At 40.9% G+C, this 24,573-nt stretch overlaps 1 protein-coding gene across 4 annotated transcripts; it reads right to left on the bottom strand.

Annotated features, from left to right (window-relative positions):
- Window positions 1–7,699: 7,699 nt before the first annotated feature.
- On the bottom strand, window positions 7,700–12,345 carry LOC109774394 (nuclear transcription factor Y subunit A-2). 4 transcript variants are annotated; one of them, XM_020333110.4, is made up of 6 exons: window positions 12,189–12,345; window positions 11,330–11,686; window positions 9,624–9,724; window positions 9,402–9,464; window positions 8,749–8,892; window positions 7,700–8,639 (listed from the first exon to the last, which is right to left on the bottom strand). In XM_020333110.4, the coding sequence occupies exons 2-6, from the start codon at window positions 11,649–11,651 to the stop codon at window positions 8,244–8,246; spliced, it is 1,026 nt and encodes a 341-aa protein (XP_020188699.1). In that variant the 5' UTR covers window positions 11,652–11,686; window positions 12,189–12,345; the 3' UTR covers window positions 7,700–8,243. The 4 variants fall into 4 exon arrangements, with proteins under 4 accessions (XP_020188699.1, XP_020188697.1, XP_020188698.1 ...); XM_020333108.4 differs by having other exon boundaries at window positions 11,330–11,689; window positions 12,189–12,332; XM_020333109.4 differs by having other exon boundaries at window positions 11,330–11,689; window positions 11,970–12,224.
- Between the last annotated feature and the right edge of the window lie 12,228 nt (window positions 12,346–24,573).

Here is a 24,573-nt window from a genome sequence, read left to right as displayed (position 1 = left end):
TTGAGTATGACCTTATAGAATGCTCTTTGTGCTTCACTTAAATCTTTTGAGTATGGTTTTATAGAATGCTTCGTGTGCTTCACTTATATATTTTGAGCTTGGATATTGGTTAATCTATATTAATTGTAGAATGCTCCATGAACTTCACTTATATCTTTTGGAGTGTGAATAATACTATCATCTAAAGTGGGTTTGGAAGAGTGTCAACTTTAGGAATTAGTGATCCCACTATTTTGGAGGGTGTTGAATCTTAGTGTGATATTTATGAAAGCGGATTTGGAAGAGTGTCAACTTTAGTTAGTAATGATTCCACTATTTCGGAAGAGGTTCCAATTGATTATGAGAACAAAGTTGCTATCTATGATGACTATTGTGATGACATGTATGCTATAAAGAATAATGTTAACCATGAAACTTGTCATCATGATTTTAATTTTCAATTGGATTATGCCTCACATGACAGTTATTTTTTTGAGTTTGCTCCCACTATTCCGAATGAGAAGAATTTTGCTTATGTGGAGAGTAGTAAAATTTCTATGCTTGTAGATCATGAAAAGAATGTTGTATATGATGGTTATATTGTTGAACTCATTCATGATGCTGCTGAAAATTATTATGAGGGAGGAATACATGCTTGTAGGAGTTGCAATAATATCAAGTTTCCTCTCCATGTGCTTAAAGTTGTAAAGTTGCACTTGTTTTGCCTTCCTATGCTAGTTGATTCTTGTACCTATAAATTGTGTGCTCACAAAATCCCTAGGCATAGTAAGTGGGTTAGATTTAAATATGCTAGTCATATTCTTCATGATGCTCTCTTTATGTTTTAATTCTTATCTTTTATGTGAGCATCATTGAAATCATCATGCCTAGCTAAAATGCATTAAAGAAAAGCGCTTGTTGGGAGACAACCCAATATTTACCCTTTATGTTTTTGTGTGTTTACATGATTAAGATACTGTAGTAATCATGTTTTATAGCTTTAGTTTAAATAAAGTGCCAAGTAAGACCTTTGGTAAGACTTGGGTGAAAGTTAATGTGATCTTGCTGTAAAAAACAGAAACTTTGCGCTCACAAGATTAGCTGTCATTTTTTACAAAAGAGTGCTTTGGAGTTGATTATTTTTGCATAAGATTAATAGACAAATTTCTCACGTCGACCAATTTATTTCATAATTTTTGGATTAGCAGAAGTATGGTTGTTGTTCAGATCATTACAGACTATTCTGTTTGTGACAGATTCTGTTTTCATTGCATAGTTTGCTTGTTTTCTAGTTTCTATGGCTTATATTTTCTCAATATAAATTGTAGAAATGATATGGTACAGTAGGCATTGTGTGAGAACAATTATGAATCTTGTCTTTGACAGTACCAAAGTGAATGGTTTACTCTTTATCATACTAACCTATCTCACGAAGTTCTGTTAAGTTTTGTGTGATTGAAGTTTTCAAGCTTTGGGTGAGATATCGATATGAGGAGAATAGAGAGTGGAAAGACCCTATGCTTGGGGATGCCCAAGGCACCCCAAGGTAATATTCAAGGAAGACTCAAGCGCCTAAGCTTGGGGATGCCCCGGAAGGCATCCCCTCTTTCGTCTTCAAAACTATCGGTATACCTTACTCGGAGCTATATTTTTATTCGTCACATGATATGTGTTTTGCTTGGAGCGTATTTTCAATTCTACTTGCTGTTTGAATAAAATCATTGGATCTGAAATCTTGAACGAAAAAGAATCCTCCCATGGCTAGTTGATTATTTGACTACTCAGTATTCTTCACTTATATCTTTTTGGAGTAGTTTGTCATTTACTCACGTGCTTCAAGTATATCCTATGAGTAAATAGTTGAATGAATTGAATATCATAAATCTGAATTTATATTCGTTTCATATGCTTATAACATGGGGAGTAATGACTTCACACATAATGAGTATAGGTAGTAAACTTACTGGAAGTTAGCAAACACGGAATTGGTCACTTGAACAATTCATGAAAGAATATTGAAGGAAGAGGGATTTCACATATAAATATACTATCTTGGACATCTTTTGTAATTGTGACCACTCATTAAAATATGACATGCTAAAAAGTTGATGTTGGACAAGGAAGACAACTTAATGAGTTATGTTTTCCTATATCCGAAACGTTATATTGTCTTGGATCATCCAACATGTTGAGCTTGCCTTTCCCTCTCATGCTAGCCAAATTCTTTGCACCAAGTAGAAATACTACTTGTGCTTCCAAACATCCCTTAAACCAGTTTTGCCATGAGAGTCCATCATACCTACCTATGGATTGAGTAAGATCCTTCAAGTAAGTTGTCATCGGTGCATGCAATAAAAATTGCTCTCTAAATATGTATGATCTATTAGTGTGAAGAAAATAGGCTTTATACGAACTTGTGATAGGGAAGTAATAAAAGCGACGGACTGCATAATAAAGGTCTTTATCACAAGAGGCAATATAAAGTGACATTCTTTTGCATTAAGATTTTGTGCATCCAACCATAAAAGCGCATGACAACCTCTGCTTCCCTCTGCGAAGGGCCTATCTTTTACTTTTATCTTCCACCCTCATACGAGAGTCATGGTGATCATCACCTTTCCTTTTTACACTTTTTCCTTTGGCAAGCACCTTGTGTTGGAACGATCCAAATATATATATCCACTTGGATGTAGGTTTTCATGACTTATTATTGTTGACATTACCCTTGAGGTAAAAGGTTGGGAGGCAAAAATATAAGCCCCTATCTTTCTCTGTGTCCGATTAAAACTTTGAACCCATAAATATCACGTGAGTGTTAGCAATTATGAAAGATTAAATGATAGTTGAGTATGTGGAGTTTGCTAAATCAAAGCTCTGACATAGACCCTTCCTGAAAATAAGATGAATTGCAATTGTTTAATGACTAAGGGCACGGTTTGTTAGTTTTCAATAAAGTTTGTGATCTATACTTTAACATGTGAATAGTTTGTTACTTGATCATGAAAAGTTTTATGAGATGAGCTACTGTTATGACATATGATGATGCTAGAAAAGGTGATTGAAATTATCATTGATCAAACTTGTGCGCCTGCTAGCATTCACACTTCATAAATTATTTCTTTTATCATTTACCTACTCGAGGACGAGCAGGAATTAAGCTTGGGGATGCTGATACGTCTCCAACGTATCTATAATCTATGAAGTATTCATGCTATTATATTATCCATCGTAGATGTTTTATATGCATTTATATGCTATTTTATATGATTTTTGGGACTAACCTATTGACCTAGAGCCCAGTGCCAGTTTCTGTTTTCTCCTTGTTTTTGAGTATCGCAGAAAAGGAATACCAAACGGAGTCCAATTGACGTGCCAATTTTTGATGATTTTTGATGGACCAAAAGAAGACCATGGAGCATCGGAGTAGGGCCAAAAGAGTCCCGGGCTGCCCACGAGGGTGGGGGCGCGCCCACCCCCCCCCCCCTGGGCGCGTGGGCCTACCTCGTGGGCAGCCCGGAGACCCCCTGATGTGAAACCTATGCCAAAAATTCCTATAAATACAGAAACCTGCAGAAATAAACCTAGATCGGAAGTTCCGCCGCCGCAAGCCTCTGTAACCATGAGAAATAAATCTAGGCCCTCTCTGGCACCCTGCCGGAGGGGGCCATCATCACCGGAGGCCATGGGGAAGGATCTCGGAGGGGCCATCATCGCCATGAAGGCCAAGGACCAGAGGGGGAACCTCTCCCCAACCAGGGGGGAGGCCATGGAGGAGGAAGCACAAGGGGGAGAACCTCTCCTCCTCTCTCTCGGTGGCGCCGGACTGCCATCGGGAGGGAAATCATCACCGCGGTGATCGTCTTCATCAACATCACCATCATCATCACCATCCTCATCTCCTTTACGCGGACCACTCTCCCGCACCCCGCTGTAATCCCTACTTGAACATGGTGCTTTATGCTACATATTATGATCCAATGATGTGTTGCCATCCTATGATGTTTTGAGTAGATATCCTTTGTCCTTGGGTTGATTGATGATATAGATTGGTACGAGTTGTATGTTTAATTTTGGTGATGTCCTATGGTGCCCTCCATGTCGCGCAAGCGTGAGGGATTCCCGCTGTAGGGTGTTGCAATACGGTTATGATTCGCTTATAGTGGGTGGCTTGAGTGACAGAAGCATACACCCGAGTAAGGGGGTTGTTGCGTATGGGCTAAAGGGGACTTGTTGCTTTAATGCTATGGTTGGGTTTTACCTTAATGATCTTTAGTAGTTACGGACGCTTGCTAGAGTTCCAAGCATAAGTGCATATGATCCAAGTAGAGAGAGTGTGTTAGCTTATGCCTCTCCCTCATATGAAATTGCAATGACGACTATCGGTCTTGTTAACAATTGCCTAGGACAATTTCGCACACCAACCAATCATTATTCCACACTCGCTATTTATAATATTTAGTAATATATTATAACTTTATGATAACAACACCTACTTTTATATGTTAGCTCTCCGATATCATGCGAAGTTATCCTCTTCATACCCACAACGTAGTTTTATTTCTTGTATCTAGTTGGAAGCAAACGTTCGGTGTACGTAGAGTCGTATCAGTGGCAGATAGGACTTGAGAGAATATTGATCTTACCTTTAGCTCCTTGTGGGTTCGACACTCCATACTTATCACTTCCACCTTTGGAAATTGCTACGATGATTCCCTGCACTTGGGGATTATCATCGCGCGAGGCCGCCGGGTCAGTGAAGGAGCCGGTCGGTCGCGACGGTGTCGGAGTAGAGACGCACAGGGGTCGATGGCGGCGGTGGGCGACGCAAACCGATCAAGCATAGATCGGAAAACCAAAAAGAAAAATGCCGACCAAAACGACCGGCGAGAGAGAGAAAAACGGAGCAAGGGCTCGGGAAAAAGACTCTCTAGGGCAGCCGGTCAACACGACCGGCGTACAAACCCTAGGTACGGGCGGCGCGGCCCCCGGCGGCGGTCATGGAGGCCGACCGCCCCGGGGACGGCCTGCGGGTGCGGAAGCGGCAGCGGCTAGGGTTTAGGATCGATTAGGCTGATACCATGTTAGAAGGGAGAGAGGGATTTGGTGGAATAGTTCATTGTATTCCTTGAGCCTCGTGGGCATATATACAGGAGTACAATGATCGGTAATCCATTTCTGAGCACGGGCTCAGCTGCACCCACCCCGACGAAAAAAATCAAAACAAATACTAGAAAAATTCAAAAAAATTCAATTTTTTGTGTGGTAGATATTTTGAGGCGTGAGCTTCGCTCCAATTTTGGACATCTGAGCAGCTCGGCAAAAAAGACAAATCCGGGGTCTGTAAAAATGTTTACTGTTCACGCACTGTTCTGACCCGATTTGTGTTTTTTGCTGAGAGCTTCTCAGATGTCCAAGTGATATAAAAATTAGAGCGAACCTCACGCATCCAATTATCTACCACAAAAAAATTGATTTTTTTTTGATTTTTTCTAGTATTTATTTTTATATTTTTACTAACTGGGTGCAGATGAGCCTGGGCACCAAAACGCTGCACTTTACAATGATCAACTTGAAGTACAAGACAAGATAGGACTGAATCCTAGTCTATCTCATCTTTCCTAATAATCAATATACTCAACATATATTTTTACGTTATTCATGCTCATTTAAAAGAATTGGTCTCAGTGCTGCAATAAAGAATTCAACTTGCGACCTTCTATAAGAGGAGTCGAGCTGACTACTGTAATAGGAATCACTTTTTATTTGAATTCAATATTCTTTTCAAAATTTCGGGCGAAAAAATGGTGTTGCAGAAATATTTTTGAAACCCAGATTTTCTGGGCCCTTCGGAAAAAAGGGAATTAAAAAAATCTCGCTCGTGGAATAGTTTTTTACATTATGGGTTAAACATTATACATTGGACACGGTTTTCTTAATTTGAATTTCATTTGAAATTTTTTAGTTGAAAAATCCAAGATTTTTAGAAACTGGATTTCTGGCCGAACCCGGGAAAAAAGGAATCAAGGAAAAAATTATGCATCCATTATAAATCCAAGTGTTTCTCTTTATAGGCATTACTATGGACTTGGTCCAATGGTTGGCTAGTGCGTGCGTGTATATGAGATCTGGAGTATCAATCCCTGCGTGACCTTTTTGTTATTCTCATTTCTGTTTCTCCCACCACCTCGTGCAAAGAAGTGGGTCCCACACTATAAAATTTCTGCTTAATTAAATACAGAACGAGGGGTGCTTCTGCAAAAAAAAACACGCGAGCTATTCCAACAAAGGGCCATAGCCATGCTGGCCTGTCACATAAGCGCGGAATACATCAGAATACGAGTAATGTCACCATATTTGCAGTGGCGAAGCCACGTTAAGCCTGTGTAGTCGTATGACTACACAGGAATTTCGTAACAAATTGACCCAGGCTGCGTACAACACGCCTCTGAACAAAAAACTGTTGGAATTTGACTACAGGCCCATGTATCGTCTGATTCGTGTAACAATGGGTTAGGATCTTCTAAAGAAAAGGGCTAGGTCGTACAGGAATAGGAAGTCCTAAATATCTTCCCTGATCGTAATGCATCGCAGAAATCCCTTGATTTTCTCCTTCGACTTCTCTGCCTTCCCAACTTTCTCCTCGTCAGTTTAACCTTTTCTCCCTCCGCCACAGCCTCATCCTGTCCTCCGCCTGCGATCTTTGGCCAGGGCGTGAGGCGTGAGACAGGGCCACCTCCGGCCGTCCGGCGAGCCGCGAGCGACTCCTGTCCTCCACCTGCGATCTTCGGTCAGGATATGAGCCGTGAGGCATGGCCACCTCCGGCCATCCAGTGAGCCGCGAGCGATGGACCGTCAATGGTGTGTCGCATAAATCGATCAATATTGCTGTATTGGTCATCGGGTCCAAAGCCAGAACGAGGCCATCTGCCCTTCCCCTTCTATTCGTAAGTTCTGTCTTTTGTATTGCTATATGTTTTTTCTCTTCCAATCATTGTCTCATACTGAAATTTATTCCAATATGTTATGCAATATGCATATATGTATCAAGATATGCATGATCACAAAGGATTGCTGCCATAAATATTTATATAAGTCATGAAGTATTATGTTTTCGTTGGCTCATAATGTAACAAAAAGGGGATAAATAAAGGGATACAAACTTATCTAAAAAACCTTTTTTGCGGGTACAAAGAAAATTCATTAGAAAAGATTGACATCACAATGTTTTGATCCTGGCACCACCACTGCATATTTGCACGAGGACGCAAGTTGGATGACCACAAGTCCATATGTTTAAAGTTTAAGCACCAATCGGAACGAATAGATATCATAATGACGGTAAGTTTATGAAGCCCGTGGTGATTTCTTTTAAAAACTTCATATGATAAATGTAATTATTTTATTAATGGACATCATATTGGAGGTATAATGCTCTTTTTGAAATATTACAATTTATCAACTACTTTTGTGCTAATTTATCATACCTATGCTTGGTGTTTGTTTGAAATATCTGTAATTGTTTATTATTCATTTTTCTGCAGGATTACTATTTACTCCCGTATATATCACAAAGAACTAGCAAAAACAAATTCACTTTCCTCGAGTTTCCGATCAAGTAAACATCAATGCCTTCTTGCAAATTGGCAGTTCCAGGTGTGAGGCAAATGGAATTTACCTTTCCAGAAAAAGCAAAACACCTAACAGACCACAGCATAAAGAATTTCACAAACCATGCCAAGTCTCAATACATCACTGAATTCAGGTGTTAACACCACAGAGTACACACAAACCAAGTCTACACAGAGAACCTTCAAGCCAACTATTACAACACATCACCAAGTCTACTTAACATACTCCAATACTTCTCCAAACAAAAGGGATACAATACTTCATACAAACTCCGATTCCAGTACCATTCCAACTAGTCTGAAGTTTCAGACATTTATTCAAATAGAAACTTAAGCCTGCTACCGCGAAACGGTGGGATGATGGTAGCAAGCAGTAGTAGTTACCTAGATAATAATTTTTTTATGGCAAAGGGGGTGTTCCACACACCACAGGATCCTGGAAACTAGCACTGAAGTTTCAAGGACAAGTAGGCGATGAGCGAAAGCACTACCGATGCCATGAGCCAAGAATGAATTGCCCACGGACAGCCAGATGACGGCAGGGACGATCCCTGCCCTGGAGCTGGACACAATGCCGGCAGATGCTGCCGGTTTGCGCCATCTCTTGATATTTCGGCTGTCCGTCACCCCCTCAAGTCATGCTTTGAGGAGGTTGCAGCAGCCATCGGAGGCTGCTGCCCACTTGAAGGGGTTGCCGGCCCCATGCTCACCGTCCATGATGCTCGGGAGCGGGGTGAAGAAGTGTGTCCGGAGGTGCTCAAAGTTGTGGTAGTGGTCCACATCTTCGTGATCATACAAGCTTGTCACCTCTGAGCCAGACAGGCTGGAGACACTGCTTGGGTTTCCCTGCTCAGAGTGCTGGATCTCTGAACTGAGAGATGCAGCTGACCGCATAAGCGGGTTACCAACCATCGCCTTGCTCCCAACACCAGTGTCTTTTCCATTGGTCTCTTTCTTAGTGTTGAGGAAGCGTCCACCGGAGCCTCTCGCACGGCGCATTGCATGAAGATGGCGTGACTCGTGAAGATATGGCTGCATTGTAGAAAGCACTCACATGAGTGCGAAAGAAAGATGATCATTTGCATTGCATGCCATGGTGGAATAAACGTCCTCTGTTTATACTTGAGAAGGCGAGCCGTACCTTTCTGGCCTTGACCAGCCTATTCTCCTTCTCTGCCTTGGCACGAGCACGACGGCGACGAAGGATGCCTTCATATTGCTTTGCATTCACATAAATCGGCGCATCAGCAGGCATGTTCAGTGGTATAAGCATACGCCCGCTAGACTGCATTGCACAAAGGGAAATGGAGGAACATATTAGATATCATACATTACTAGATAAAATAAATTGTATACGAGCTTCAGGCTTACAAACTCAAAGATAAACCCTGTTATATATCCTTTTTGGTGTCAGTGAAAAAAGGATACCCCAGAACACTTTCCTAACATTAAGCCAAGAAAGCTTCACCATGCAATTGCTATTCACAAACTTCGAAAATATTAACTTTGTACTCTTTGGTGTACACTCTGTACTATATTCCATTTGTTGCTTATTGAGAAAATTAAAGATTCATATTTGCACTAAAAGAAATCAAAAGGTTCAACCACACACTTCATGTTCAGAAATGTCATACATAATATAACTAGCACTATGAACCATTTTACGGAAACCTTGTGCTAGATTGTTCAAACTGTGGAATTCAGATGAACACTGGACTAAAGTTATGTACATATATATAAGGATTAGTCATAGAAATAGTGGAGATGACTCATTAAAAATTAAATGCACATTACCGCTGATCTCATTCCATAAGAAAGTAGGCCATATTGCTGATCAGAGTAGTAGTTGGAGGAAATCTGAAAAACATCAGAAGGCATTGATGAACTCAAGGCTAAGGAAATTCAGAAAGGCATTTGTAACTGTAAGGTTGCAAAGTCCTAAATGCATTACTAATTTAATCACAGGTTTGTCAGCATTATTCATACAGATAAACCGAAAGAGTGGGAAAAGCTTACCACGGATTGGCCAAGGCCCAGCTCAAAGTGGTCATTATATTCTGTGAATGGTGACTGCAGAGTGATCGGGGCAGAGTGCTCAGAACTGTTCCCTCCTTTACCTGAACCCAAATGCACCATCAATCACATTTCCAAGATCCATAAAAACAGTTCTAGTCTGTACTTTGAAATCCGCCAGTCATTCAAGTTGCTAGAGAGAGAAAGTCATGAATGATAGGAGATCTTTAACTGACAAAGGGAAATCCTTCTAGTCTCATTGAGACGATTACGTGGCATTACATTTCCTAAGAGCATGTGCTAAAAAGCTGTGGATCCATGAACCCATGGCAATTTGACTCATGATGTTCAATTTTCCATATCAAATGCATAAGTTTCAGTGTTTAAAAAAAAGCATAAGTTTCAGAAGGATTGAATCTATATAGCAGCAGATTTTCTACAAGGCGTATTAGGTTACATACTAGGTTCTTCTGGTGTCATGCCACGTCTGAATAGAAGAAAATATTTTTTTAACCCAAGAAAATGTCAGAATTTCCATGGCACGTGTCTACAGACTAGTTGTGCGCTGGGGTGTTTTTCTCATGTCACAAATAGCATAATTGTGCAGTATGGTTTTTCCGAATCAAGATGTTGATTGATCTCTGAATCAAGGTATACACAAATTGGCAATACTTATGCTAGAACCATAAGGAACCAGTAAATTTAAAAGAGCTCAAGGGGTATAAGAAGGAAGGTCACAGGCTTCCACCCAAATCTATTCTGTTTTGTAGCCATAAATTTAAACACCACATTGACCCTTGATGTAGTAGTATTCATGGAATTGTCCAAGGTTTAGCCTTTAAGTGAAAGCGGTACAAAAATATCTGTTGAATTGATTATGTGATGTAAATGGTGTCTATGAATAATGGCATCCACATAAGACCTTAATTTAGAAGAATCCAAAGAGCCCTCATCCAGCATGACTCATCATCCACTTGTCACAACATATACAGATTCCACCTACGTGCAAGATTTGTTCAAAATTACCCTATATTTCCCTTACCAAAGAGCAAAGATAATCATCTCTTTTTTTTTTGCAGATTGGAAAGTACTAAATTTTTATCTAATTTAAGCTAATTAACTCACATAGTTGCGGTGCGGTAAGCATTCTAGTATTTGTGTTTACACTTCATACAAAAAACTTATCTACCTTTCTCTGAACAACACCAAATTTGTCTACCTACGTCGAGAAATAGGTACAGATAGTGCCAAATTTGTACTGAACCATATAAATTACCGAGAGCTGAACCAAACCCTGTGTCATTCACATGTATCACATCACTCTCTACTCTTTTCTACCATGCACAGATTTAACTAGTTCATTGGGTATGGCACATCATACTGTTCTCACGATACATTACGCGGTTTTCTTGTAATAGCCCTATTATCTGAGAAAAACACCACCCTACTATGTGCACTCAACATTACCTAAGCACTCCTAGAACTGCATTCTGTATGTCTATATATGCTACAAACATTGCCAAATTTGTACTGAATCTTTTTTCTGTGTGTGTGAATACTGAAAACTTAAATTACTGAGAGCTGAACCCAGCCATGTGTCACACCACTATCTACTCTTTTCTACTAGTAGCAAGTAGCATGCACAGATTAAACAAGCTCATCTCAGGCCACAGAACAAACACATATCTCGAAGGACAGAGCAGCCTCACCATGCGCCATGGAGAACTTCAGAGCTTCAGGGATGCCCCTCTCCCCCATCGGCGGCTGCGGCAGCGGCACGGCGTCCAGCAGCGCCTGGGCCCTCGGCACGACCTGGAACTGGCCGTCCCGGCAGGCATCCTCCGGCGGCGACATGGACATGGGCACGGCCGGCGGCGCCTTCCCGTGGCCCATCGGCTCGCCGTACAGCAGCTGGGACCCAACCCACCAGGGCAGCGGCGCCCCTCCGGAGGCCTGGCTCGCGGCGGCGGCGGCGGCGGCGAGCAGCTGCTGCCCCGCAAATCCCTCGTGGTGGTTCTTGAAGCTCATCATTGCGGCGGTCCGGATGTGACTAAGCGCCTACCAACCTGCTGCAATCAAGAGCGCCAAAAAACAAGCAACACAGATTGAGATTGAGCATTGATTAAATCAGAAATAGAAGTGCAGATTGCCGCTAAAGAGGGGCGAAAAAAATCTTCAGAAACAGAATGCGGAGGATGTCGCTAAAGAGGGGGGAATGCAGGGTGAGAGGAGGAGGAGATTAAAAACCGAAACGAATCAAGAAACCGAGAGAGGGCAAAATTCCCCAAGAACTGAACCGAAAGGTGGAACTTTTTTTTACTGAAAGCAAAAAAAGAAGATTTACAGTACCCAAAATCCACAGGGATTTCAGCAGCGCCTGGAGCCGGTAGGAACTCGCAACGCAGGGCAGGGGACTTTTAAGAGCCCGTGAATGTGCGCGGCGAGAATCTCAGCAGCAAGAGACCAAGGCGAGCGAAAGGATCCAAGACATGCATGCGGCAGAGCGCAGCACAGCACAGGAGGAGGGAGGAGGGAGGAGAGCAGGGGAGGAAACCAAAGGCCACTCACATTCCAGCTCCAGCTCCAGCTGATGATGGGGTGGATGAGGACAACAAGAAGAACTGTGCCTGTGAGGTGATGGGGGAGAGAGAGGGATTGGGGGAGGAGGGAGGAGGAGGAGAGAGAGAGGACAAGACGGGACGGGAGCGGCGCGTATAAATGGGCGGTACTGAAACCAAGAAAAAGCTTTCCCTTCCTCCTTCCCCAGCTCCACCCAAAGCTCATTGCTTTCACATTTTACTACTCCTTCCTTCCACTCCAAAACTGCAAAGCCCGAATGATTTTTCCTTTTCCTCTTTGCCAAAAACATAATTACTTCCCACTAAAAATATTTATTTTGCATAAAAGAAAAGTTGAGTTCTTGTTATTTACTGCCCAGTTGGGCTCCCTTTCCCGGCCCAGACCTTTCAACTCCCCGGTGCTGGAATTATTAGGTTGGGTGCTCACTGCAAGTGGTGATTATACTGGACTAATCATGCTGTCAAAAGTAAGGTACTAGAGGATTTTTTATATTTGAAAATAGTATTAGCAGTGTATTGGGGTGTGGAACTAGTACTACTAAGCTGGGTAAGATGAGATCTGCAGGAGTGGCAAGTGAGTGGTGACTATAATTTGGTGAGGCAGGCAGGCACGAACAGTTTAGGTTCCTGTAGCAAGTACTGCTACAAGTAGCCATCACTTGGATTCCAAAAATCCACTTCTATCTTATCATACATGGGCTGGGAATGGAATGACTGTGCTTCCTTCAACATTGTGTGGTAGTACCCTGTAAATGCAATGCCCTTTTTTGAACAAACATATATTGCTAGTACTAGTATTGTTTATTTTACCAGTCATGTTTTCCCTTTCAGTCTTGTTATACTACTGAGTACAATAATTTTTCTTTTCTTCGTTGTGACCCATTGTACTTTTGTTTTTTGGGCGATGGATCACTGTACTGCTACTGTAATTGGGAGTACTCTGTATCTCGTGGGGAGTAAGCATTTATGCATAACTACCGCGCATGCATTTTTTTCAAAGCACTTAAATGAGAGGGTATACTTCTTCCAACCCAATTTATAATTCATACACGTATCTCAAGAATTAAGTTTGACCATCAATTTGACCAATAAAATATGTGTTGTGTGCCATCAAAATTATTGTTGATCATCTATTTCAAAAAATAGTCACATCGCACATGTGGTAAGCAATCTAAACTATTCTATTCAAAATAAGTTTGACCGTCATTACATTTATATTCGGAAGAAGTTTCGATGGTGTGGTTCTTTTTGCGGATTTTTTTTTGGATCTATTCATCAACAATCAAGGCGGTATAAGGAACACCAGAAGTAATAGAAATTATATCTATATCCGTAGACCACCTAGCGATAACTACAAGCCCTGGAATGAGCTGAAAGTGCACCGCCGTCGTCGCCCGTCCCTCACGAGAGTTGGGTAAATTTTGTTGTAGTAGACAGTCGAGAAAGCGTCGTGCTAAGGCCCCACAAGACCAGTGCACCAGAACAGGAATCGTCGCTGATGAAGAGGATTGTTGATCGAAATGATCCAACCTGTAGACACACAGACACATACGAATGAAGATCGAATCCAATCGAGTCCACCAAAGACAACCATCGAGCGAACCCCATGAGATCCGATGGAGGCACACCTTCACACGTCCTCTGACGATGCTAAGCGCATCATCAGGACGAGGACTAGACGGGGAGAACCTTAATCCATCTCGGGGACTAGACAGGGAGAACCTTAATCCATATCCAGGGAGATGTTGTTGTCTCACATTTCTAAGCAGACACAAACCCTAACCAAACTCACAGAACGCTTAAAAATGGAGCCCTCCTGTCGGTAAGGACCGTGATCCACGTCAATCCATGGCCCTAAGGCCACAGGAGGTGAGACATATTTGCGGCGACGCCAGTGGGAGGCAGAAACCCTAGTCACCCTGTTCGCCCCAAGACAAGAAACAAAGGTGTGATTTTTATGTCACATGACTCATACATTATTGGTCTAATTGATGATTGAAGTTAAATCTTACAGGCTTTTCAATTCAAGAGATTTGCATAGGATTTTGGAGGATTAGAATCCTTAGAAAAAAATCTACGTTAGCCATTTTATTTGTAGAATTATATTCTATAGGAGTTTTCTCTAAGGAAATATGTATACTACATTTAATAGAAAATCTGACATCCACGCAAATTTTGAAAAAGAAAGACACAATACTCAGGTGTGGCATCAAAACAACCATGAAGCTTAATTGGGACAGTCAATCGAAGCTCCACCATTGGCTTTCAGGTTGGACTAGTCACTAGAGTTACATGTGAAATTTACGAAAGTTTACAATACCTTTTGTGTTGCCGCGAATTTGAATAGTTTCTAAATATTGAGTCGAATACTCACTCGATCCTTCCGATTTAAAGTATGTGAGAAATTTCTACATAAGCACAAAAAAGCTTAACACCAAAAAGTTGTGCATGTCACAACTAAATGTAATGTAATTTAAAACTCACTGAGAATGCACTAATACATGTTGCATGGTAAAAGATTCTCATGCATAGATTAGACAAAAGTTGATGGATGAAGCTAGTAAATCAATCTATTTGCTACAACAATTTTAATGATGAGCACACATGTTGAGAAAATTTGAAGTGGTGGGATCAATGATACGTCTCAAACATATTTACTTTTCCAAACTCTCTTGTCATTATTTTGGCCTCTAATTTGAGTGAAACTAATCCGGACTAATGCTGTTTTCAGCAGAATTGAAAATTTGTATTAGCAGTGTATTGGGGTGTGCAACTAGTACTACTAAGATGGGTAAGATCTGCAAGGGTGGCAAGTGAGTGGTGACTATAAATTGGTGAGGCAGGCAGACATGATCAGTATTGGTTGCTGTAGCGAGTACTACAAGTAGCCATCACCTGGATTCCAAAAATCTACTCCTAGCTTATCATACATGAGCTTGGAATGGAATGACCGTGCATCCATCAACAGATTGTGTACCCTGTAAATGCCCCTTTTTTAACAAACATATATTGCTAGTAGTAGTAGTGTTTAGTTTACCAGTCATGTTTTCCCTTTCAATCTTGTTATACTGATTATTATATTTTTTTTCTTTTCTTCGTTCTAACCCATTGCACTACGAATTGTGAGGAGTACTTTGTATTCGTGTGGAGTCAGCATTTATGCATGACTACCCACATGCATTTTTCAAAGCACTTAATGAAAGGGTATACTTCTTTCAATCCAATTTATAATGTGTACACATATTTCAAGAATTAAGTTTGATCGTCAATTTGACCAATAAAATGTGTTCTGTGCCATCAAAATTATTGTTGATTATCTATTTCAAAAAATAAGTTTGACCATCGTTAGATTTGTATTCGGAAGATGTTTAGACAGTATGATTTTTATGTCACGTAACGCATATATTATATGTGGGATTCAACTAGTTAGGTATATAGAATAGGATACTCGCACATATAAATTATTATTTTTAAATATCTTTTTAAAGAAAAAAAACAAAAATGTAATGCTCATTTTGAAAACATTAGATCTATTTGAAGCGGATATTGGGGTATCGTTGGCATCATCAACTATAGGATGTTTGATCATGTAAGTTGGCAAGGAGAGGAGGGTTATCATGGCTACTACCAACAATAGGCCCATGATGGCCCAACGAGGTTGCATAACAACATCGCCGATAGTGGCATGTCGTATTCGCTCGCAACGGCTGCAATGTCTCTTTGAGGCTATATGAGCGACATTGTTGTTTGTAGTGACTTGTCCTCAAAATGACTCAGTCTTTCTCCCACACATTTTTTGTTGCCACTTTTTCGCCCCAGACAACTCCTTCTAATTTTTTCACACACCCTTTTCCCCACCAACTTTTCCAACTCATTTTTCACCACCCTTTTTCCCTTGCCACCCTCAACCTATAAAACTCACTCCCCTATTTTTCATGTTTCATCGATGTTTTAGCTTGTAAGCCAAGTATTATCTTAGACATGTCTGATGATGCTTCCGTTCATGGTTTTTGTCCTGTTTTGTCGCAAAGGATCTTGAAATGTAACATAAGAATGAAGCAAGGCAGTAGAATATGGGGTTCCTAAGGCTCCTTTCGATGAAATATGGAAGAAAGAGCAGCAACATATCGAGTTGGATAAGATTAACCCAAATTTGGGCCGCCTGGAAGGAACCCCGGAGGGAATACAGACTGGACATATTAAGTTGTAAACAAGGTGGACCGGGGTCCTTGCACTCGAAGAACTTAGTGGAGCACAAATCTATGAGTCATCATTCAATTATTCATATAAGTAAAATGTCCAAAAACTCATTACATGCTCTTTTATTTTCAGTTATTAATTAATGCAAATATATATAAATAGATTGTTCTATAGTATATGTTAATAATTTGTTGCAACTAGAAAATTGTCAGTGAGATTGGCAGCCTCGCTAGAACCATTGGGGACACAAATAGGTTTTTTTGTATTGCAATGTTGTTTGATAGGGTCTAGGGGTGTTAATGAAGGAAATATGCCCTAGAGGCAATAATAAAGTTATTATTTATTTCCTTATTTCATGATAAATGTTTATTATTCATGCTAGAATTGTATTAACCGGAAACATAATACATGTGTGAATACATAGACAAACAGAGTGTCACTAGTATGCCTCTACTTGACTAGCTCGTTGATCAAAGATGGTTAAGTTTCCTAGCCATAGACATGAGTTGTCATTTGATAAATGGGATCACATCATTAGGAGAATGATGTGATTGACTTGACCCATTCCGTTAGCTTAGCACTTGATCGTTTAGTATGTTGCTATTGCTTTCTTCATGACTTATACATGTTCCTATGACTATGAGAATATGCAACTCCCGTTTACCGGAGGAACACTTTGTGTGCTACCAAACATTACAACGTAACTGGGTGATTATAAAGGTGCTCTACAAGTGTCTCCGAAGGTACTTGTTGAGTTAGCGTATTTTGAGATTAGGATTTGTCACTCCGATTGTCGGAGAGGTATCTTTGGGCCCTCTCGGTAATGCACATCACTATAAGCCTTGCAAGCAATGTGACTAATGAGTTAGTTGCGGGATGATGTATTACATAACGAGTAAAGAGACTTGCCGGTAACGAGATTGAACTAGGTATTGAGATACCGACGATCGAATCTCGGGCAAGTAACATACCGATGACAAAGGGAACAACGTATGTTGTTATGCGGTTTGACCGATAAAGATCTTCGTAGAATATGTAGGAGCCAATATGAGCATTCAGGTTCCGCTATTGGTTATTGACCAGAGAGATGTCTCGGTCATGTCTACATAGTTCTCGAACCCGTAGGGTCCGCACGCTTAACGTTCGGTGACGATCAGTATTATGAGTTTATGTGTTTTGATGTACCGAAGGTAGTTCGGAGTCCCGGATGAGATCGGGGATATGACGAGGAGTCTCGAAATGATCGAGATGTAAAGATCGATATATTGGACGACTATATTCGGACATCGGAAAGGTTCCGAGTGGTTCGGGTATTTTTCGGAGTACCAGGAGTTACGCGAATACGGGGGAAGAAGTATATGGGCCTTATTGGGCTTTAGGGGAGAGAGAGAGAGAGGCAGGCCGTGCCCCCCCCCCCAATGACTAGTCCGAATTGGACTAGGGGAGGGGCGGCGCCCCCTCCTTCCTTCTCTTCTTTCTTCCCCTTCCTTGTCTCCTACTCCTACTACTTGGAAGGGGAGGAATCCTACTCCCTGTGGGAGTAGGACTCCTCCAGGGCGCGCCATAGGGGCCGGCCCTCTCCCCCTCCTCCACTCCTTTATATACGTGGCCAGGGGGCACCCCATAGACACAAGTTGATCTGTTGATCTATTCCAGCCGTGTGCGGTGCCCCCCTCCACCATATTCCACCTCGGTCATATCGTAGCGGTGCTTAGGCGAAGCCCTGCGTCGGTAGCATCATCATCACCGTCACCACGCCGTCGTGCTGACGGAACTCTCCCTGCGTCGGTAGCAACGATTGGGGGTTGTCATCAGGTATAGTGATAGACATCAAGTATTGCAAGTAGGTGGCCCGCTCAGGGCCTCGCTCTCGCACGTTGTTGTTTGGGCTCGAAACAAGAACCTGTTGTAGGGGCGGAGCCAGCATAGAGCCATATTGGGTCGATTGAGCACAAGTTTTTTTGGTAATGTATATATGTACAGGTTTTCCTTGGTATGCCTCCAATAAAAAAACGTGTTTGAACCCATCAACCTAGTATCTTTACTGAGCCCTTAAATTTATTTTCTTTAAAATGAACATACCAAGGATGACCCCCCCCCCCCCCCGAGCTACACATAGCTCTACCCACGGCCCCTCTTTCATGTGCATGCTATTTTTTTCCTAGTCTTCTAATTGTGTACCCCCAGTTACTCTGATTGATCTAGTAGGCTACAAAACAATATATCTCAAAGAAAAATTATCACCAGATCAAGGTAATGATGCATGCACATTGGTCAGCGGTTATACGCAGGCAAGGCGCATCAAATGCAGCATGCTGAAGTAATTTGTCATAGTCTTCTATTTGAACAGAAATTGGTATACATGAGATGCTCTATGATCTCGTTTATCGAAAGAGAATTTCACGGTAAAATAAAATCCTAAGAAACAAGATGAGATTATAGAAGATATTTAACCATGATACTGATACGTCTCCAACATATTTATAATTTTTTATTGTTTCATGTTGTTATATTATCATTCTTGAATGTTTTACAATCATTTTATAGCAACTATATATCATTTTTTGGGATTAACCTATTGACATAGTGCCCAGTGCCAGTTGTTGTTTTTTGCCTCGCAAAAAATCAATACCAAACGAGTCCAAACGCAGCGAAACTTTTTGGAGATTTTTTCTGGACCAGAAGACACCTGATGGGCCAAAGAAGTACCAGAGGGGGCCTCCGAGGGGAGCACAACCCACCAGGGCGCGCCTGGGGGCCCAGGCGCGCCCAGGTGGGTTGTGCCCACCTCGGCCGCCTCCTGCACCGCCTCTTTGCTCTATAAATACCCCGAAATCCCAAAAACTCTAGGGGAGTCGACGAAACACAATTCCAGCTGCCGCAAGTTCCAGAACCACCAGGTCCAATCTAGATACCATCACGGAAGGGTTCATCATCGTCATTGGTGCCTCTCCGATGATGCGTGAGTAGTTCATTGTAGACCTACGGGTCCGTAGTTAGTAGCTAGATGGCTTCCTCTCTCTCTTTTGATTCTCAATACAATGATCTCTTGGAGGTCTATTTGACGTAACTCTTTTTGCGGTGTGTTTGTTGGGTCCGATGAACTTTGAGTTTATGATCAGATCTATTTTATATCCATGAAATTTATTTGAGTTTCTTTGATCTCTTATGTGCATGATTACTTATAGCCTCATATTTCTTCTTCGAATCTTTGATTTAGTTAGGCCAACTAGATCGATTTTTCTTGCCATGGAAAGAGGTGCTTTGTGATGGGTTTGATCGTATGGTGTTCTTTCCCAATGACAGAAGGGGCAGCAAGACACATATGTATTGTTACTATTAAGGATAACAAGATGGGGTCTATTCCTACATAAATAGATCTTGTCTACATCATGTCATTGTTCTTATTGCATTACTTCATTTCTCTATGAACTTAATACACTAGATGCATGCTGGATAGCGGTCGATGTGTGGAGTAATAGTAGTAGATGCAGGTAGGAGTCGGTCTACTAATCTTGGACGTGATGCCTATATAATGATCATTGCCTGGATATCGTCATGATTATTTGAAGTTCTATCAATTGCCCAACAGTAATTTGTTTACCCACCGCATGCTATTTTTCTCGAGAGAAACCACTAGTGAAATCTACAGCCTCCGGGTCTATTTTCTCATCATATATTTTCAGATCTATATTGCTATTTGCCTTTTATTTATTTGTCACTTTTATTTTCAGATCTATATTATCAAAAACCCAAAAAATACCTCGCTGAATTTTATTTGCCGTTATTTGCATCTATCAATCTACTACAATTTTATCCCGTCAACTTGATAATTTCTAGCACCGTTACCCGAAAGGGATTGACAACCTTTTTAGCACGTCGGGTTGCAAGTATTTGTTCTTTGTGTACAGTTACCGTTTACATAGTGTTGTTTGGTTCTTCTAATGGTTCGATAACCTTGGTATCATCACTGAGGGAAATACCTACTGTAGCTGTGCTGCATCATCTCTTCCTCTTTGGGTAAATACCGACGTACTTCAAACGACATCAACACCTTACATATGCGCTCTTCAATTTTTAATATAACACGATATGTGATAATTGACATCATACTATTGTTCATTATGTTGTTTTTTAGTGTTATACTCTTGATTTAATATGCAATAATCATGTAATCGTTACCGGCCACAACAACATGGGCATGGAACTAAAGTAAAATCATAAATCTTGAGACTCTAGGTAATTGCAAGAAAATTTGTAGCAACCTTCCGATTACTTCATAAAATGTAAAGTACGAGTGTTCTAATTTGATTTCTCAGTGTCTAGGTAGCTCTCACATTAAAAAGGAGACACGTTTTTTGGTGTTCTTCAGCAAACCTTGAAGCATATATCAAATTTTAGTCTGCAGATGGAGTATATTTAGGGTCACATTTAACTGAAGGAGTTTAATGGGTAATTAGCGGTTTCCAATCCATATGAGTTTTCCCTTAGCCCTCGTTATTGTGTTGATACAACAGATGGTTGTACCCTTTATTACAAAAAATATGGTTTTTTTCCTATGTAAGTCCTTTGCATCAAAGGAATGAGACCACAAAAATTGCCAAATGTTGTTTTGTACACTCTATCTTCGACTGTTTCTAAGAAGTTAGACCTCATGGGGAATTTCTTGTGAGTCTTGCATGAACATTTTCTCTCTTCAATTTCTACCAAATTCTTGTGGAGCATTCAAGGAGCTCTTTGTTTCCTACATAATTTCACTATCATGACCTCTTAATGATGTGTTTCCCTTATTCTTTTGTTAATAAAATATGGATTTGCCGTGCTTTGGATTGAAGGAAATTCATAGACTTTTTGGAGGATATCAATTCATAGGATTTTTCCTATATAAGCCATTTGGATCATAGGATTGGGTTCACCAAATTCCTACAGAATCCATTCATATGCTCTTTATTACATATGAACCAATCTCAACATGAGCTCAAACCTCATTTTAATTTTCCTTTGAGAAAACCAATGCACTTGAACTCTATCTCTCCCTACTTCTGTCATCAATCCTCCTAATTATTTTGTTTTATGAGCACCATCGAAATGCACCTCTTACAAAAAATTTATGTTTTGAAATCCCATAGGAATTCATGGTATGATAGGATCTCAATCATGTGTTTTTCTATTCCTATGCTTTCAATTTCCTACAATCCAAATAAGCCCTTATATACTATTTGTCTGACTATTGATCAAGCTTGAACTTTTAATTGTTTGGGCATCTTACATAAGAAGAAAAAAGCATACCTGGAGTATGTCATAAGCAAACAATTGACAAGCTGATCGTCAATTCTTCTAAAAGAGAACTTTGATTACTTGTATGAATTGCTTAGTGCTTAAGGACTAGGACCGCGTGTTTAGCCTAGTGCCTAATGCTGAGGCTTTTACACCAAACTCAAACCATTTATACACCACTTGATGAGCTAATCAGATGAGTAATCAGGCACCAAGGGGTGTAAAGCTTAAAAAGGAAACAAAAAGAGTACAAACCAGAGGTCATTTGGGGAGGAAGGGTCATTAGGGTTGTACTTAGTGTTGGAGTCCACATCACTTTGAGCTGGCTGCGATTTAACTTGGCTTCCTCAAAAAGATTAAGAAAGTTTCACTGAGTGTAGTGTACCATGCTGTTAGGGATTGGTGGGAATATTCATTCAGTCTCATTCTAATCTAACAATGAATGCATGTTTTTTTACACAGATTTTCATAGTATGATATCCACAATTCTGTTAAGCATCCATGATATGTGTCGATAACTAGTGGACATAAAGCGGGTTTTTTACCAGTTAAACTCTGGAAAGATCTAGTGTGCATACGTGGAAAGTATCCGGTACTCACGCGCTTGTTATCACAACTTGAATCTATGTTATGTCTAAAATTTGAAATATAACCAACAAACATAATAATTTCGTTATCAAATCTGGTAATGGGCCGACTTCAAAGCCCAGCTTACATTAGGTACTATTTAGTGTCGAATTTGTCTATATTTTTCTTTGGCCTCTGCTCTGAAAGGTATCAAGAATATTTTTCTTTGCCTGTAATTTTCTACTGAAGCGCAGTCACATACTATGTGAATACTTGCACCCGAATTTAAACCCCAATGAGTAGAATGGTGCCACCACGACCTCGCCAAAAAGAGCGATCATTCAGTCAGTTCAGAGTATTATAGTCTCAACTATTTCAGGCATATACTGTCCTCTGGAGCCCCCTAAAGATCAGGTCACTCAGTGCCATAGGTTCAGTCTCAGCGAGCTCTATCCACAAAACCTAACTTCAATTTTGTATAGCACAAAAAGGTGCTACTGTCCAAAAGGCTTTCCATGGGTGGAGAACCAACTAGATTTTGGTGCTGTATCAGCCATCTTGGCAAACAGAATCTAGTTCTTGATAGCCTTTCTGGGAAGTACCACATAATGTAGTGTATGGCAAATATTATATGCTCATATTTAAGCAGACACAACATATGAGCCACTGGTCTATTGACAAGTAGACTGGTATTTTCGCAAGATGCAGTTAGCTAGTTGTGAGCAATCTTTTGGTTTTCTAGTGTTCTAGCTTGGAAGTTGCACCTACCACTATTTTCTGCAGATTACATTCTTAATGGAGGGCTATGGTTGTGCACTCAAAAGTTGTTGGAAAGAAAATACCCTGTATTTTAGTGCATTGTAGTACACAAAAGTAGGCAAAGTTTCTGTGAAAATATAGATGCAAGGGAAAATAAGCAGCCAAAACAGCAATTAGCAAAAGTGATAGTGGTACTGAATTTAAGTCTGTAATTCCTAGAAAAATAGACGGTCAAACTAGCAATGTTGCTACCGAGCATGTGGGTTAGCTGCTGATGTTACTAGGGTTAATTTGGTCGTCTTACGTCACAGCTCAAAGTTGTGGACCCTGAAGCTGATATTCTAGCAATGGTGGCTTCAGTGTGTGGTGCAGTGGCAGCCACTCCTCCCTCCCCCTTCTGCAGCCATCCCAATAATGTTGGTCTTATTCTTATCTTCACCCTGTTTTTAACACACTATATTACTGCTTTCTACTACTCTTTTTATCACCAGAAGCTTAGCACTATATTATCACAGTGTTTTCATCTTCTTCCAAAACCACACTATGGCACTGAAAACTAAGCTAGACAGGCTCAATGTCCAGGTTCAGACTAGTGGAATTTCTTTTCATTTTTCTTAAGATAAGACGAGTGAAAATTAAGTGATAGTACGTCCTTTTGCCCATGTTTATAACTCAGCAAATTCCAGACAGCTGAAAACCAAATTTGAAAAATGAAATGAAGATCAAAACCAAAATTGGATGAAAAGTGTCGATACAACTTCATCATATTATCCGGCACTTGACTTCTTGGAATCTGTAAATGGACAAGACGGTCCTTTTCTAATCAACACTAAGCAGCACCCAAACTAGAGAGCAACTAGTTAACGGCCGCTCCCTCCGGTCGGGAGCCTCACGACGATCAGCGTCACTTGACGCGCTCTCAGCCGCCCGCCACGTGTCGCGTTCTGGTCGCTTCCTCCGGATTTGTTTTTTATTTTATTTTTCCGCACGCGTTTTCGGCTTTTTAAACGGTTTTTTTTATGTTTCGGTTTTCCACAGGTCTTCCTTGACATTTGGACAAAAAAAATATTTTTTGCGTGAAAAAACGCGTTTTCTTACTTTTTTTTTGCGAGTCACGGTTTTGCTTTCGCGAGATTCACGGCAGTGCCTCTTAGAAACGAAACAAAAAACATATTTTCTGTTTTTTTCTTCCGTGAGTCACAGTTTTGCTTCCGCGAGAGGCACGGTTGTGCTTTCATGAGAGGCACGACCGTGCCTCTCGAGAACGGAAAAAACGCGTTTTCTGTTTTTTTCTTCCGCGAGAGGCACAGTTTTGCTTTCGCGAGAGGCACGACCATGCCTCTCTCGGAAACGAAAAAAACACGTTCTCTATATTTTCCCTTCCGACAGAGGCATGGTTTTGCTTCCGCAAGAGGCACGGCCGTGCCTCTCAGAAACGAAAAGGAAATGTGTTTTCTCTTTTTTTTTCTTCCATGAGTGAGCACTGTTTTGCTTCCGCGAGAGCCACAGTTGTGATTTCGCGAGAGGCACGCGCGTGTATCTTTCGGAAAGGAAAAAATCCATGCTCCCGG

Source organism: Aegilops tauschii, chromosome 5, assembly GCF_002575655.3.
Source record: "Aegilops tauschii subsp. strangulata cultivar AL8/78 chromosome 5, Aet v6.0, whole genome shotgun sequence".
NCBI lineage: Eukaryota > Viridiplantae > Streptophyta > Magnoliopsida > Poales > Poaceae > Aegilops > Aegilops tauschii.
Note: the sequence above shows the minus strand (reverse complement) of the source record. Positions and strands in the feature narration are given on the sequence as shown.